We start from the raw sequence: 17382 nt of genomic DNA, 5'->3' as shown, positions 1-17382 counted from the left end.
CCTCACTTAACAACTACTTCAGATAAATGAAACCTTAGTCTAAACCCAGAGGATCAGGTAGCAACTTCTCGTAGCAGTCTTTTTAAACAGTAATGACTATTGGGGGCATCTTAACCTAAACGAGCGCTTAGCATTACATCTTACCTAGGTCAATGGTCTCAGGTATCCGAGTTAAACTGTGTTACTGTAAATTAATGGAAAATGTAACTGCGCTTTGCTGAAAGATCAATGTCCAATAAAGGCTGCACAATCAAATCTTGTTGCAATGATTGAGGTCCTTAATTGCCTTTCAAAGATAAGGTGGTAATCAACATAGGTTTAACTGATATTTTTTACCAGTTCAATTACATGCTAATGACTACAGCCAAGTCAGGATCTTTAACTACTTATACTTATTAAATCTTATGTTTGTTGTGAAAAATTACTTAAGCCACACAATCGATAAAACCCAGGTCTTAATTACTATATTTCACTTTTATACCTTTTTGTATGTTTGACAAATGTTTCACTAGAGACTGTGTAGCACTAATGATAGTACCCCAAGAAATACTGGTTTCTGTTACTGTCTGCTCCTCCAAATTATGATAACACATGGGTGTTCTTATGTTTGTTTTAATGAAGTTTTGTGACTAGTAACGCAAACATGTGCCAGGCAGCTCATTGTACTGAAGTGTCATTTTTATATATAATAGCACTCCTTTTATCACTAGAAGATGTACTACTTGCTAACCTTCAGATGGACACAGTTTCGACTTGAAGTTCTTAACTTTTTTCCCAATGTAAACGAATGCTAGATTCAGATACCAGTAAGGATTGATATTCCCGATTGTTTATGATTAGTACTCTCACATTGTCTCAAAAATAAGTTGCTGTGTCCCCTTCTTGATCCCCTTTCTTTCCCTGGAGCGATATCCAGTGTTTTTCTCCAGTCTTCGGAGGAACCTGGAGCCAACTGACCTTTCATTGACTGAAGCAGACGTTAGATCTGTCCTTAACTTACTTTCTGTGGTTGACCTACTGTAATTCTGAGTGCATTGCAGCATTAGGTAGAATCTTTCGGGGTTTTCTTCAATCTTTGTTTTTGCATATTTGTGCTTACTCTGCATGCAAAAATTGGCAGGCATGAATGGATCTCAGTTTCTCCAGACTCCCGTGAAGCAGAGCAGCAGTATCCCGAACTTATCAACAGAACTATCTGACCAAGTGGTGTGCCTGCGCTTGTATGCAAGTCTGAGCTCCCGGGTGTGCTTGCTTAGGCTTGCCAGGCTCACTTGTGCTCAGTGAACAGTATGAATACTGAAAATCTGTAAAACGATAACTACGTCAATAACCTCCGCCTTAATTTGAGTCAATCATTTGAGAGAAACTGCCAGTCCTTTCTGAGCTCTTACGGGAAAGTACACTGGTATCAGCTAATTTCCTTACTCAAAGCAGTTCCAGCTCTGCAGCAGTAGAGTGGGAAGGCAAGTTAATTACTCATCAACAGAGAGAAAGGCTACTCTTTTTTTTTTTTTTTTTTTTAACTGCTGACATTAAAGAAGTTGGAGAAGGGAAGGGGAACGATGATGTGGAACTTCTGGAGCTCCTACAGGAAAATGGAGTGGAGGAAACGTTCACTCTCTGACAAATGTTCTGAGCAAATGAGAGACTTGGCAAAAAGAGCCCCCGCGGAATAGAAGCAGTGGGGTGGTGTTCAGATGGAGAACGATAGATGTGGTAAGAAGGATGTCTAGAATGGGCCTGAGAATAAGCAAAAAATGTCGGATTTTAAGAAGTTGCTTGCCTCAGCCTGGTACTTTTCAGCTGTAAGTATTCTCAAACCTACTGATAGTCCTTCCATTACTAATGCTTTCTGGAAAAGGAGAACAGGAATCCAGAGTTCATTCTTCCAGCACTCAAAACAGAAGTGTTACTGCATTTTGTCCTGGACAGATCGAAAATTTCTGATGAAACAGAATTTATTGGAATCATTCCATAGGCAAGAAGAACGAAGTAGAGAAGTGTGAGTTGACCAAATAGTCCCCTTCGAGAATCTAACAGCAGTAAAAAGATCCTTGATGTCTAAATCTCTTGGCAGACCATAATCATAGATCTTCCTGATGCATGTTATTATTGAATGAAACTTAGGTATTTCTTAATAGTTGAATGCCCTTAGGCCTCTGGTTTAGACCAACTTTGCCTGAAACAAAGGAGACTTTGCTTCATATATTATTTACTTTGGCCGTTTAATTTAAATTGGCTTTTGCTGTAACTCCTTAATCATGTTCACTACAGAAAGGTAAGTTAATAATTCTGAGAGTTGTCTTGATTTCATGCCCAAAGATAGGTATTTATGGAAGTAGATGTCATGTTACGCTTTCTTGGGCTGTATTGTTCAGTCTGAATACACCTAAGAAAAAGTGGCAGCTTCAGCATTACAGCAAGGGGAATATAGAATAAAAATTGTCACTAACATGTTCCAAGTTTATTTAAAAGGTTTTTTTGATTTCTAGAAAAGAATAAGATGTTATTACTGGGTTTGCATTTAAGTCTTTTAAGTAAAGTGCGTGTGCAGTAGAGCATCAGAATTTGCATTAATGATTGGGACACTCGGTGTCAATTACTGACCTTTGTGAATTAGTAAGTGAATAAATGCAGCTGAAATAAAGAGGGTTAATGTATCACAGAATATGTATTACTCATAGATGAGTGGAGCTTAGCCTTAATTATTTATGCTAATACACCATAATGTTCTAGTAAAGGCACTGCGATACGTATTTAGAAAGTAATGTTTGTGTAGCATGAGAGCTTTCTGCAGCAGACTGTAAGAGATCATGATTTTGTCTGAGTTCAAGTTATAAATGATCCAGATTATTAACATCTTCAGTGATGAGGTTGTCTTACAGAAAACTCAAATATGTATCTGCTCAGCATTTAAAAAAACACAGAGGAAGCCACTAAGGTTTGAAATGATGGAATACTCTGTTATGATTTAGCCAGTTTGGATGCATTATGGTTGCTGTTTGCTTGGTAAGGTAGAATACATATGGCTTAGAGTGATTTTAATAGCAATTGCATCACTGTAAGCACAGTTTATGAGGCCTGTTCTAGTTCATTATAAAACCAATTTATTACTTTTCAGTGATATTAATAATCCTAATAGAATTAAAACTAAAACATGATTAAAAGCAATCCTTCAGACAAAAAGTCTGATCAAGGAAACTTTCAAGTTTAAAATGGAAATTTCAGAATAGACCACTTCTAAAAAACACTTGACATTTTTGAACAAGATTATAAAATACTGCAAAGTCAAACCTATTTTTATTCTTACAAGAAGAAATACCATTAGATATGATTGTTACATGCCTAGTGGTTCATAGGCCTGGTTATGTACATGCTTTGTGATATATGAATTATTTAGTAAGAAAAATCACAATAATTTTGTTGTTACTCAAGAATTTATAGGTTGACAGGAAAACAATTATGCAGCCCCTGAAGCTGGTCTGATGGGGTACACTAACATCATTAACGATACACAGCCAGTTTTGCTCACACCAACTGGTATAGTTTATGTTGTAATTTTTCAATAATTGTGTATCATATCTAGCCTTTAAAACATACATAAAACATGCTTGTAATCTGCTTTATTTCAAAACGCGTTCATCATTTAAAGCAAGAGCTAAACATTTAATATTTCAGCCTAAATCAAGTTTACTGTTTTATTTTTTTTTTTCAGTTCAAGATGAGTTTACTATGAGACAGAGTTTTAAAAGATCTATTTGAGGCCAGATTCTGCTCCCACTGGATTGAAAGTAAGATCAATTTATTTCCTGATACTTGGTTCACAAACAATTCTTTGCCTCTTACTCCAGAGAGCCTGTGCAAAGCGTTTCTGCCTGTTCAAGCTCCTGCAAAGTGGCTGCAAGGGGCAGTGGGAAGGCACGGAAGGAAGGCAGCTAGTTTTCTGCAAGTTTTAATGCAGGTTTTAGGGGATCTTAATCTCTGTGTGCAGTGATTGAGCTGGTACACTTGGCTGATTCTTTCCTGGGAGATGCATTTTAGAGAAGAATATGTTTAGGAGGTCTGGACACCGTTGACCTACTTTTTTCCTAAGCCTAAGGGAATTCGGTTTGCCGCACTCACTGGCAATCTGAAGATGTGGGAAGGAAAAAAAGATTAATTTCACTATGAATATGTTATTTTATCAACATAGAAAGTTATGTATTAATCTCTTTTTAAAAAAAAAAAGACGTGAAAATGTCTGCTACTAAAGCAATGATCAGGTGCCATTTTCTCTAGGAAATGAAAAGCTTATCCTTTGTTATGTATAATACCTATCTAGAAACTGGTACAGGGAGGAAGCAGAGATGATAAATTGAATTTAGTGAACCAAGGAACTGGCATTTAGATTCTGCTTCCTCTGAGTCTGTTTTTTATATTGTATCTGAATTACATGTAATACAGTGCAGTACTGGCAATACAATATTCCGAAATATTTTTAATAGTTAAAACATTGAATAACTTTTAGCACATGTAGTTAACAAGCGTTATCTATTTAGTTTGTTACGTGGTAAATGCATGCTGTTCCTATGCCATAGCTGGCCAAATTCTAGTAGTAGTGAGGTTAAAATTTCCCAGGGATGCTCAGTAGGAGCTATAATGAAAACGCAGGACTTTCTGACTCTATCCTCAGCTTCCTTCCTGTGCCTCATTTCCTTCTATCGCTTCCTAATTCACAAAGGTCAGTAATTGACACTGACTGTCCCAATCATTAATGCAGATTTTGATGCTCTACTGCACACGCGCTTTATTTAAAAGACTTAAATGCAAACCCAGTAATAACATCTTAATTCTTTTCTAGAAATTAAAAAAAAAAAAACCTTTTAAATAAACTTGGAATATGTTAGTGACAATTCCTGTCTGAGCACAGGACTAGAGGAAATTAGTTTTGGGTCCTAATGGTGGTTGTAGTGCACTTCAACTCTTGATGCGGCCCAGTGCAATTGGCGTAATTTACCTGCTTTCACTTCTACTGAATATTTACAAAGGGCATATTGTAAGGGTTGTTACAAAAATAGCATGTAGCATGTATGTCAAGAAATGCTGTGTAAAGAGGACTATGTAAGTTCTAAGCACTGCATTTTTTCACCTGCAGTGGCCTGATCCACTCCTGAAATTGGGCTCATGTATCCCTCCACCAATGGCAAGGAAAACCTCCTCAATACAGGTCCTGGAACAGGAATATTCAGGAATAGGGCCAGAGGAGTCAGCTCTTTCTTTCCTCCCTCTTCTTTCTATGGAGTTTTGGCAGAGGGACTCAAAACTTCATTATATGATATCTGTGGTAGTGAGAAGATAGAAAATGACTTGTGTTAGATAACTTCCTTTGCAGTGGGAATTAGAGAGGGAAACAAGTAATAACTTATTTCCTTACTTTTTGAGGGCCTTGCAAATTACCATGATAACCATGTTCCAGGCAATCAGGGGGGTACAGCATTTTTTCCATACCACTCACCGATAGTCCCGTGAGATTCCGCAGTGTGGCGAGTCTAGTAATTTTAGTATCCTTCTGTGTCAGCATTCTGCTTTTCCTTGAAAACAAACATTTATTTTCTTTATGTGGCCATCTCCAGATCTCTGTCCTCTCTAACCGCAATGGAAAGCAGCAGAGAGCAGCAGCAGACTGCAATGAGACAGTTGTTCTTGCGCTTGTAGCATAAAACCGGCCTGGAAGTCTGTGGCACTGGTGGAGGGTATTTCCCACACATCAATAAAAACAGAATTCATAGAAGTCATGGCCTTCGTGATCCTCCTGTAATTAAAGAACTGATATATTGTTCCTCTGCATATTTTGAACGTTATTTCATTGTGGATAGACAACAACCTTGGATACGTAATTATAAATAGGAAATCCATGCATGTTTCCTGCTGACGGTATGTCATCTGGATTTAGTGGAGAAAATCAGACTGCTTAATTATTTTTTTTCTGTGGCTTTCTGGAATTCTTGAATTTCCTGTGTCAGACACTTTTAAAGAGGAGATTCTTGGGCAGTCAAATACTGAACTTTAAGAATATTTTATGATACATATTAAAAAATGCCTGTGTTCTTGCTACACAAATTTTCCCCCAGTGTTGAGGAGAAATACAAAAATCGATTTGGGTGAAGCTCTGTTCTCATAGCAGAAACTCTGCAGGATGATAAAATAAGTATTAACTATTTGTTTCAACTGTTGGTGTAGTTAGAATGAAAATTTCTCATGAAACGCATTTTAAAGAAATACACGGCAAAACCAAACCTGTATCAAGAAATGCATGTTTGATGCGCTGTACTTCCCAAGATGTAAAAAATGTTCAAGTTTGATTACAGCTGCATCAACACAAATCAGAATGGGGGATTAAGGTTATAATTAGCCCTGGAAAAGCTACATAATATTTATGCAAATTTGGCAAATTGAGTCGGTTTTCCCCATAGTCTTGTAAATGAAAAGGACATTTTAGAAAAATTGCGATTCTATAGAAATTCTGTGATTTTGTATCCTATTCTTTAAAATGTAATAGAAAACGAACCTGATTGAAATGAACCTGACTGAAAGGTATACAGGGACTGTCGGTAAAAGGTTCATTTGAACAGAAAGACGTCTGTGTGGGCAGCACCAATCCCTTAGATACTTAGGAGTTGGGGCTCTATTAATTTCTAGCGTAGGAACTAAATTATAAAGTTATTGAACAGAGAGAGAATTTATCTCTGCTAATGGCCATTGAAAGATCCTCTTTTTTTTTCCTAAAGCTGAAACAAAGTAGAATTCCAATATGAGGAAGCTTGAAGATGTTTCAGGAATTAAATCAAATATACCTTCCATTTTTTCCCCCTTCTAAATTGATACATAACTCAAATAGTCCAGTTTGTCATATATGATAATGTGAGAGATTGTGATAAAATGTACAGATCAATAGCCTACAATTGAGATTAACGCTCTTCTCCGACTAAGAAGAACCAGGAAGTTTTGTGCTGCAGAGCTGTACATAGTGGAGAGCTTTCCCTCTAACTTCTGTCAGACAAAAAGCTTTTTTTTAAAAAAGCTGCATGTAGCATATCAGGGCTTGTGATTGCGGTAGGGAAATCGCATAGCTGTCGCGCTCAAACACCTAACCATTCTTTTCTGCTGCTGAGGAAGCTGGGCGTAAGCTTTTAACGGGGATTTTCTTTCATCAGAGCTATGCTTTAAAACAGACTTGTTCGAAATGGACTGTGTTCAGCTGCACCACATGGAAGAAGTCTTTGATGAAAGAATTTTACCTGGACGTCAGTATAGGAGATATTTAGCTGAGTATTCCGTAATTTGGAGAAAGAGCAAAGTACATGACAGCTATTGGCAAAACTGCTTAAAGCACGTTAATACAGATGTTTGGGTAGTACAGTAATGAGCAGAAGAGAGAGCAGTCCTGCGTCCAGTGCCCCAATTTACTCGTCTGCGTTCTTGTCTGCCCGTAAGGGTCGGACTCGGTCTCTCCGAGGCAGAGCAGGGATGGATGGCCTGCGCGAGTTGGCCAGCACACACACGCGCTGGTTGATGCTTGCCTATGCGTTTTTATGTGTTGAGTTTGAATACCCCGAAGACAAAAGGCCCGTGAGAGACCATGGAGGGGTCTGCAATTCATTACTCTGAAGACCGGCGGCACTGAGGACTTTCCACACTTTTTAACTAATGCCAGACTCCAAGCCTGCCTCCGACTGCCGCCTCAACAGTGAGTTTCCTGTTAAAAGTAGAAGGGATTAGGGGGGGGGGGGGGGGGGGGGGGGGATTAAAATCGGTGCCTCCGCGCTCTGCGGAGCGATTATTCCTGCTCCTTCCCCGGGGCGGGCTGGCGCAACATGGCGCCGCCTCCCCCCGCAACATGGCGCCGCCTCCCCCCGCAACATGGCGCCGCCTCCCCCCGCAACATGGCGCCGCCTCCGCTCCCTCCTCCCCTTCCTCCTCCTCCTCCTCCATTTTTCCCTCCTCCCGGCCCTTCCGTTTTGGTTCCGGGGCAGCGAGTCCTTCCTGCGGGCGGGGCGGAGCGGCGCAGCCTCGGCCCTGCTCGGCAGCCCCCGCGGCCCGCCGCAGCATGTGAGCCCGGCGGGGCGGGGATGCTCTGGCTGCTCTGCGGCCCCTCCCGCGCCATGGAGAGCCAGGCGCTGGTGATCCGCATCAAGATCCCCGACGGCGGGGCCGTCGACTGGACCGTCCACTCGGCGCCTCAGCTGCTCTTCAGGGACGTGCTGGTGAGTCCCGGCGGGCCCGGGACGCCCCGCTCCCGCTGCCCGGGAGGAGAGGGGGTGGCCGGGGGGGACGCGGCGCTCCGGCCCGCGGTCTGCGGCTCCGTGAGCGCCGACCCGCCACCCAGGTCGGGTGGGGAAAGCGGCAACGAAAACCCTTCCTGGAAGGCGAAAAGTGTTTTTCAGGGACGGGCTTTTTGCTGCTTCGTGTCTGCGCCTCAAAGTTTTCACGGGAAAGCGATTCTGGTGGAGGCTGACAAAAACGACGGGCCGAGGGCAGGCTCTGTGCCCCCCGTGCTTCAGGGGAGGTGGTGGCGGTGCAGCGGTGCGGGGTGGCTTCGCTCTCAGGCGCGGTGAGGCGTTCGGGAGGACCCGAACTGCAGAGCGGTGCTCCCAGGTCTGCTGAAGGGTTGGTTCCTCCAAGGGCTTGAAGGTGCCTTGGCATGGCGGGGCGATCGCAGGGCATCGCTTTGGGGCCGTTCAGAAAGGTGTCCTTTGGAGGTCGGTGCCTCCCCGGCGCGGGCACGGAAACCGTGCGCTCTGCGCCTGGGCTGGAGCTGTACGCGCTTTTGATGGTATTGCCCATTGCTGTGCTGTGGGTTTGCTGCATCTCCTGTGCCCGGAACTGCCCTCAGCCCCTGCCTGCCTTGGTTTTTCTCCATCTGCACATCCAGTATACAAGGATCCTCCGTTTACTCCAAAACAGTGGTGGATATTTATCCCACTTACTGTTTCTTCTCAATTGCATCCTTAGCCCAAAGAAAAGTCTAATCCTTGTGCGCGGGTCATACTCTCTTCAGGATGTCCTCATCTTTCCTGCATAACGCATCTCTGCTAGAGACTTCACGTGCTCCTTTTTCTCTAAAGAAAAATCTTCCATACCACGGATTATGTGCATATTTAATTTCTTCTGTTGTTACTAATATCGGAGGGAGACTCTGCAGATCTCTTTCAACGTGTTGCCTTTTACTGAGAAGATGTGTGGGGATGAAGGAGTTGATTTGCCGGAAAATGTTCAATGTTGGGCCTATAGAAGATTGCAGAGGTAATTGGAGCGGATGGCAGATGTTCCAGGTTTCATTCTTCCTAACACTTAGCATTATCCAAGACTTTCTGTAGATGGAGGAGAGAGAGCAGAACTTTTGACAGATCAGTGAGGTTTTTGGAAGGGGCAGTCTCCCCTTGGAAGTTGCTGTGAGTTTCCAGTGGTTACACGGCCAGCCTGGGACAACACACTCAGCCCTTCAGAGGCAAGCGATGCAAATCTGAGCCAGATTTATTCCACAGTCTGCTTCACATTTTCCTGTTTTCCCCAAGTAAAGTGAGATAATTGCCGATGCTTGGACTATCTTTTTGCATTTTAGAATTATTAGAAGATTAAGTTTGGTTGTGTTACTTAAAAGCAAATAGAGAAATGTTGTCAGGTTGAGGGCATGGCTTTGCAAAACCATTTTGCTTTTTAGTTTTCATCCTTGTTGCTTCAGCATAAAAGCAGCTGGGGGTACCTGGGCCTTAAACTTGACCTCTCTAGTCTCTTGAACAAGTAGATTGTAAAAAAAGAGCTGTTTAAGTTTAAACCATGTATGCAGTAGGAACCAGAGCCTATGGTTTACTCTGAGCCTGTGGCCCTGCAGGGGTGCTGGCCCTACGGGTGCTCCAGGAGTCTTTCTTTGGGGTAGCAGTGAGGTATGGGGACCCCTGTCTGTTGTAGCTCCTATAGCTGCTCCATCAGGTTGCAGCTGGGCCCAGTGTGACTTTTTGACAGGTTCAAAGGAACCTGTGTGTTCAGTTGTGGTACAATACTAAGAGACAGCATGCCTTTTGGAGCCAGATCTCAAATAAGTGGAAGTACAGTAGTACAGCTGTTGAAGTAGCTCTGATGCAATGTTCATCTTGTTCTGCATCACTATTGAAGTCACTGAGAAAAGAGGAGGTTTCTGATTCTTCCCCTTCTGCACACGATTTTGATGCTCATCTTAGTTGTTTACAGCTGTCTAGCAGGTCTACTGGACTTCTTAAAATGTATTTTTCCAGTTGCGAGCAGGTTGAGCTTCCCATTTCATGGCATAGGTGGTAGTTTCTACAGTCAGCGGATGACGGTGGAACGTGACAGGAGTGTACACTGCTGATTTTCTTACGAAATCCCAGTTTCTATCATTGTACTCACGTTCAGCGGTCATCGATATTCTTCCCAAACTTCTGTGATGTTTGCGTAGGAAGCTCCGCACACTGAGGCAGCCGCGAAACATTTGGTGATGTCCATTGCCTGTGCTGTAGGCGCTTCTACCCCAGCCAGGCACAGCTGATGAAGTGGGAAGCAGTACCCTTACGCATTTGTGTCGTTTAGCACAGCAGAGCACTATGGAGAACCGCACCAGGTGGGTGGCCACGCGTGCTCCTCGCTGGTCTTCGTGGCGCAGGTTGAGATCACTGCGTTAACAGTACTCTGAGAAGATGCAGCTGCTGCAGATCACCTGTGGTTCTCTTCACCCAGCTCCTCTGCAGACACGGGTCTGTCTCCAGCCATCTGCACACCGAATTATTTCCACCCACTGATAGAAGAATATGAATGGTTCCTGAGTTGAAAAGTCCCAGCTCTTTGTCGAGTGAAAGTGGATAGATTTCTGAGTCGGGTCACATCTGTGTTGATGATGGTAATTTTCAGTTATCCGCTGTTAGGCTATTGCATTTAGGGTAGCGGAGACAGCAGTACCTCCATCGTAACAAAGTGTTGGATTACATATGGTGAGTCAGTAGGTGATGACACATTTCTCAGTGGAAATCTCAGATGTGGGGATGACGGGTGTTATGCCAGTGTTCAGCTGGGAGCGCAGCCGTGCAGGAGTACTGTTCGATGATTGTTGTTTTCATGTCAAAAACCCTCTCTTGTGGACTGTGAAATCTTAAGAGAAGAAGGAAGAAGCTTAATAAGGTCTGAACTATCTCAAGGCCCTCGTTTGTCTAACTGATTGTGTTTCAGGAGGTGCCATCACAGTATGCGCATGCACTTAATTTATCTGGTAACTACCGAAATTAAATGAAGGCTCCATACGCTAAAGCGTGGTAGGTCTGGCACCGCGCGTGGCTGGGGAGGGAGGGCAGGAGCAGGGCCGACCCAGTCTTTTGTTGTCCTTCTGCCTTCACTGTAATTTCCACTCATCTGGTAGGCAATTACAGAGGGCTTATGTGTTAGAGGATCAATTAAAGATAGTGTGGAGAATTGAGACATTCCATACGAAGGTAAATTACTGAATAGTAATGATCCAGTCAGGCCCCACTGTTTCCCTTATTGGCCATGTCTCTCTAAATTGAAGACATGGGAACGCAAGGAACCCCTTTTTTCTCAGCTCCTGCTGTTTGGGGCACAGTCAAGCTCTGAATAATCCCCGTAGTTTGCCCTGTTTAGCACTGATCCAGCTCTCTGTGCGGTGGTGTCCAGGGCACAGCAGGCTCAAGCCTGCTCCCTGGACCTGCAGTCCGAGTGGTTTGATGGGACGTACCATCTTGCCTTGAACTGCAGAAGTACGTTTGCTAGCCAGTTCCAAAAACTGGGTGCGTACCCCCAGATCTCTAGCGCTGGTGGGAACTGAGGGCTCGGGCGAGCCTTGAATTAGTTGTGCAGTAAGGCTGCTCTTCCTTCTAAGGTAGATCCCATGGTCTGCTTTGTATTAAGAAAGCCCCATAAAATTATCTTTGAGAACAGCAAGATTTTTTTTTTTTTTTAAAGTATGATTTTTGTTAATTTAACGTCCTAGAAGTGTAAACAGCCTTGTGAATACAAATGAGCATAGCCTAGCAGCATTTCAGGCTAGTATGCAAGTTTATTTCCATCTTCCTTTCTCGGAGAAGAAGCTGCAGTATAGAGTCACCAAATACCCTCTCTGTAGCCATAGAATAACTTGTGGGAGTCAGGAGTCTGATGCTCAGTGCCACGCCTTACACTAAATGGCACATTTCTTAATTTTCAACTGCTCTAATTCTGTCTCTTGGAGGAGCCTTTACAGCTACTAAACGGTGTAGCAGGTATTCAAACCAGAAAACCTGATATCTGCAGGTCGGTGCTGGTGGTTGGCCTTGACTCAGTAGGACGGTGCTTGACCCACGGAAGCGGCACTGCTTGTGTGCTTTTGGTTAGGCGTTTTCATGATTACTTTCCTAAACTGGGTGCTAAGAGCTGTTCTTCATAATGTCACTTTAAATATGTTCTGTGTATATCAGCTTTGCAGACCTGTAAGTTACCAGTAAACAGATTTATTTTAAAGGCACCGCTGAAAGAATTACAATGAGCTTATTTTTTTCATCAGGCTGTCTAGATTCATTTGCCTGGGCTGTCACTGGAGTGTTTAAGCACTCGGTGTTAATTCAGGATAACTTCATGATGTCATACTGAGATAAAACAAGTTTTTAACTGAAACAAAAGTGAGGGCCATGGTTTCAATATTTACACTGTTGTTAAAGCAGTGCTTTCACATTTTCTGCTTTCTTGCCCAAGATGAGCGCTCCACAGCTCTTCTACAGAGCAGATTTGATGGAGTTCTTGTTTCGGCTGCCGTTCCCTGATTTTTCTCTTCATTGTTAGAGGTTTTTCAGTTTTGTAAGATAAAATAGAAGCTATCGTGTATGTGAGCCCACTTGAACAATGTCTACAAGTTGTAGTATTTTATTGTTTGTCATCTCTGTGATGGTAGAAAATGCATAATCTCTTGAAATTCAGAGTAATCCTTTAAGCTTGGGTCACTGAGAGGTCTGCTGAATGTTTGAGCATGGAAGTCTTGTGTAGCTGATGAAAATACTATGGTAACAACAGAGTAATGGTGTGGTTTCCCTCCCTCCCACTCCCTGCAAGGCTAGTTTTTTTTCTCAGATGTTTTAATTCCATAGAAATACTGAAAGTTGACCAGAGCAAAGTTTTTGTGGTTGTTAGTGTGTGTGTGTGGGTAACTATTTATTTAGAGTAAGGCAGAGTTATGGTGTCTAGTTCTTAAATTCAAGTACTTGGTTATTATTAATTTTAAAGAAGTCCCAATATATAGCAAAAGTTATTCCGAATAGGAAAAAAAAATACAGAAGAATTTACCATCACTGTTCCAGTGCTATCGCAGCTTTAGGAGTCTTGGAGCTTTCCTAGCAGACATTTGGGGCCATCGGAACGGTCTCTGTCTCCGTGCCGTGCTCACACAGCTCTTAAATACAGTTTGTAAATACCTCAGAATTGGGGTCCTTTTCTGATAGCAGTTTTTAAATCCATTTAAATGGAAGCATCTGTGTGCCCACATAAGAACATTTTACAAGTGGCTTAAATCTAACACAATTAAAGTGTGTTTGCTGAGGAATTTTCAATGTTTAACTAAATGGATTTAGAAATAATTAGTTAACAGCACAGTCTTCTGCTTAGGCAAGACTTTAATTTCTTCTTAGGGACAGAGGGTGCAGTTCGGCTGGCTTTTGCCAGAGGACCAACAGAGCTGCCAAACCCTGTAGAAGTATTTAAACTTCTGCTAACATGGCAATGTCTGGGGCTTTTTTTTTTTCTTTTCCCTTTTTTGACTCCACAAATTGACAATCTATATAATTAGAATCATTGGGTAAGCCGTGTTGCACGTCTTTTGTCTTTTTGTGTACAATTAATAGTTTAAATTACATACTATTGATTTATTTTAGCATCTAAAATGAAAAGACAACATGAGAAAGCTCTATAAATGTTATTTGCTTCAGTTAGCTCTGTGGAAATCTTTAGGTTGCTTTTGCTGCTTTCTCATTGTATTAATTGTGTCTCTTTAACATTGCAGAGAATATTTAATTTCCTGGTTTTAGACTAAATGAAAAAATAGAGAAAACCAAAGTGACAGGACAGTGATCACTAAAGCTTTGATGCGGGGGGGGATGCTTAGCACCCTGAGATGCTCACAGTGTACGTACTACAATAAATACTGCTGTTCATTAATTTCTAATCACTTTGTGACACTGTCAGTGGAGAGACTGTCTGACATGAGAAATCAGGCAGCAGGAAGGAAAAAACCATGCTGTGCATTTATGCCGTGCCCTGACATGACATATTACAGCCTCGCAAAGGCTGACAACAGCACATACACTGGGAGGCCAGGATGACTTCAGTCTGAGCAGATATTTTTCATTGAAGTTTGAGTAAATGCTGTATGTAAAGGCTAAAAAAGAAAAAAAACCTCTCTCGGTTTAGTTGTAGAGGAAAGGCTTGTGTTAGGAAGAAAATGCTGGTTTGGATCAGAGGTGTGCAGTGCTTGGGAATGTTCCGTGTGGTTTGTGATGGGCTTGTGTACGTTTAGCTCGCGTCTCCCGTAAGAAAGGGATTGCATGGCATCCTTATAACGCCGAGGCTGGAGGGTGCCTTCCAGGTTAATGCTTCCACTTCTTCAGGTATTTTAACCTTATTTGCTCCAGGGCAGCCATCGTATTTGAATCCATCCGCCAAGTTTTGACGAAGTTTAAATTCCAATTAGGAATGACAAAGAGCCCTCCAAACTTTCCGCCTTGCATGGCACGGAGAGCGTCTTGAGGCACCGAGCCGCTTTGCGAGGCAGCAGCAGGCAGCTCGGCGCAGCTGCTGGGTCCCGCCGCTTTCCCGGGCAGTTGTGGAGAGAAAGCAACAACAATTCGTTCGGTCTCACAGCTACTGTTTTAATTCGCTATGGCAGCCCTAAACCCATCCGGAGCTGCTTGTTACCCTGTTGTTCCTGAGCTGCAGGCAGGGCGGGAGATGGAGCCGCGTGATGAGGCTACCTTGCGCTGCGAGGGACGGCCAGGGCAGTTATTTGGAGGTGGAAAAGAAGGACTGAGGGAGAAAATGTGCTTTCTTACGTAAAAAGCCATTCATAACTCTCTGTTTTTATGACTTACCTCGATGAGTTAGATATGAATTTTTTTATAACCTACAGACAAAATCGATCCTTTAAACTGCAAGAACAGACAACACTGAATTCTTTGCAATTATGATTGAGTTATTTAAAAAGAAAAGAGTTTTCCTCAAGGTAGCTTGGAGAGGAAGAAGAGCACCGTGATTTGTACTGACTTGTGTTGTGCGCCAAGAAGTTTGTAATTTTGGGGCGGTGGTGAGTAGCAGGACTTTAAGTCTTCTGCCTGCAGCTGGGGACCAATTAAGGTGATTTACTGTAAATCATCTCGGGTGTTTCCCACTTCATATATAGCTGATTCTTCTTTACATTTTAGGATGTCATCGGTCAAGTTTTGCCGGATGCAACGACAACAGCATTTGAGTGTAAGTATGACTTGTATAAAGTGTCTCCTTTGTCACATTATAGGGCTGTCATTTTTTAAATAAATAATGTTTACGTTCATTTTATGTTACAGTTAAATATTTATGCATTAATGCAAGTTTAATGATGATACTGAACTAAGCAATATTTTATTATTTAATCACATCTTGAATGAGCATATTTCTACAATATAGCTTTAATTACCAGCATGACCTTACCATGCTCTTACTCCTCACTGCAATTATATTGCTGGAATTAAATGAAAGGTATAAAGTACCTGTAGGTCTAAGTTTTTAAAATTTTAATCCTCCATTGGAGGAAACCAAAAGAGCAGCAGCTTTTACAGAAATATGGTACAACGTACAGATTCTGCAGCAAATAGAGCAGCATTAGAAGTTAATGTTTCCTTTCACTGGAACAAATGTCTGTGTTTTGCTAGAAGGACTGCTGTGGTTTTAGTTTTCCTTTTTTCCTTCTGCTGGGCTCAAGCTAAATACACCGTCTTCCGTGTCTCCTTTGCAGGAGTGGGAGGTGTCAGTAGTTACTCAGCTTTAGCTCCTGGAGGAGCTATGAGAGCTGCAGGAAAATGGCACCTGGTTAGACTTAGCCAGTAGTAATAACTTCTAAAAGGCCGTGTGGGTCTGTTTGAGAAGCTGGGAAAAATAGCTTCTGTGTAGGATCTGCGAAAGCTGTAGGTTGGGGTTGTCCGTAATGGCACGTGCACCTCGTGAAGATGGACGTATTATGCTTTTGCTGAGTTAGGAAAGGTCTTGGTGGTTGTTAGTGCAGATTTAGGCCTGTATCTGCTAATACCTGGTTCATCTCTATTCTTTGAACCCTGTTGATTTTTATTTTTGGAGGGATTCCCGGGGGATTGTCCTATCTGGAGAGCAATAAGCTGCAAAGGGCGGTCACACACCTGTGTCTTAGGGGAAAAGATACCAAGCTAGAGTGCTCTTCCAAGTAGAGAGGGCTCCTGCTATTCCCTTTTAATGTTTATTATATTTTTTTCCTGTGTAACTCTGTGTTTTCCTTTGGTAGAGATGAAATAGTAAGAAGGAGCTGGAAGGGATTAGAAGTGCTACATGAGTAAGGTAGTGATGCTGAAGGTGAGAGAGCAGATACGACAAGATAGGGCCTTGCATTCTTATTAGCATTTCTCCCCTTTTTAGAGCTTTATGGATAATTCTACGGGTAGACAATAAAAGGAAACATTGTTTTATGGTCTTTAAAGTATTATTTAGTACTTTCCATTTTTCTTTTCATACATTTGTGTTTTCCTCTCCTAAAATACCAGAAACCTAAGAATGGAGATTATAAGTGTTATTTCTCTGTAGCCTTGACATTTCTCTTGCCCTGCTTTTTAAAGCAAGACTTTTGAAAGAGACTTGAGCAACACCAGGCTCCAGACCTTGCCTTTTTTTTTTTTTTTATGATTTGTTAATATTTTTTTACATACCTCCCACATCACACATTAGCTTTGTTTGAACTTCATGCACCAGTAGCAGTCTCTGCAATCAGGGCAGTAGCCCATATTAATGGTACCATGTGTAGAACTTTCCTGGAAATACTTATTTCGTTGTGTCTTCTAACATCTGCTTCTGTGCTTTCAGTTCATGTCTCTAGTCTGTCATTTACATCTGCACAAAACCATTTCCCCTGCCATTTAACTGGCATCTAAAATATGTTATGTATATTGATGCTTGATTTTTCTGGTTACTTTTTCCATATCAAATGGAATCAAATTTTACTGGCTTAAGCTTCGTTCTCACCTGCTTCATTGCTGCTTCAGATGGGGATAATTGCCATCCAGTGCAGGTTCCTCTACTCTCTGTTTAGTTATTGTTATCTACAGCGTACCATCCACTGCAGCTCCTACCTGGGGCTGCGCTTCT

The 17382-nt window shown here is 42.2% G+C and overlaps 1 protein-coding gene across 1 annotated transcript in view; it reads left to right on the top strand.

Annotated features, from left to right (window-relative positions):
• Positions 1–8108: 8108 nt before the first annotated feature.
• Positions 8109–17382, top strand: part of MAP2K5 (mitogen-activated protein kinase kinase 5) — a 142821-nt gene continuing 133547 nt past the window's right edge. The window contains exons 1-2 of the mRNA XM_075713812.1: positions 8109–8243; positions 15441–15489. Coding sequence (XP_075569927.1) covers positions 8109–8243; positions 15441–15489 — 184 coding nt within the window. The remainder of the gene's footprint in view (positions 8244–15440; positions 15490–17382) is intronic.

This window comes from Pelecanus crispus, chromosome 7 (assembly GCF_030463565.1).
Source record: "Pelecanus crispus isolate bPelCri1 chromosome 7, bPelCri1.pri, whole genome shotgun sequence".
Lineage (NCBI taxonomy): Eukaryota > Metazoa > Chordata > Aves > Pelecaniformes > Pelecanidae > Pelecanus > Pelecanus crispus.
The sequence above is the reverse complement of the archived record's forward strand: the minus strand, read 5'-3'. Positions and strand labels throughout refer to the sequence as shown.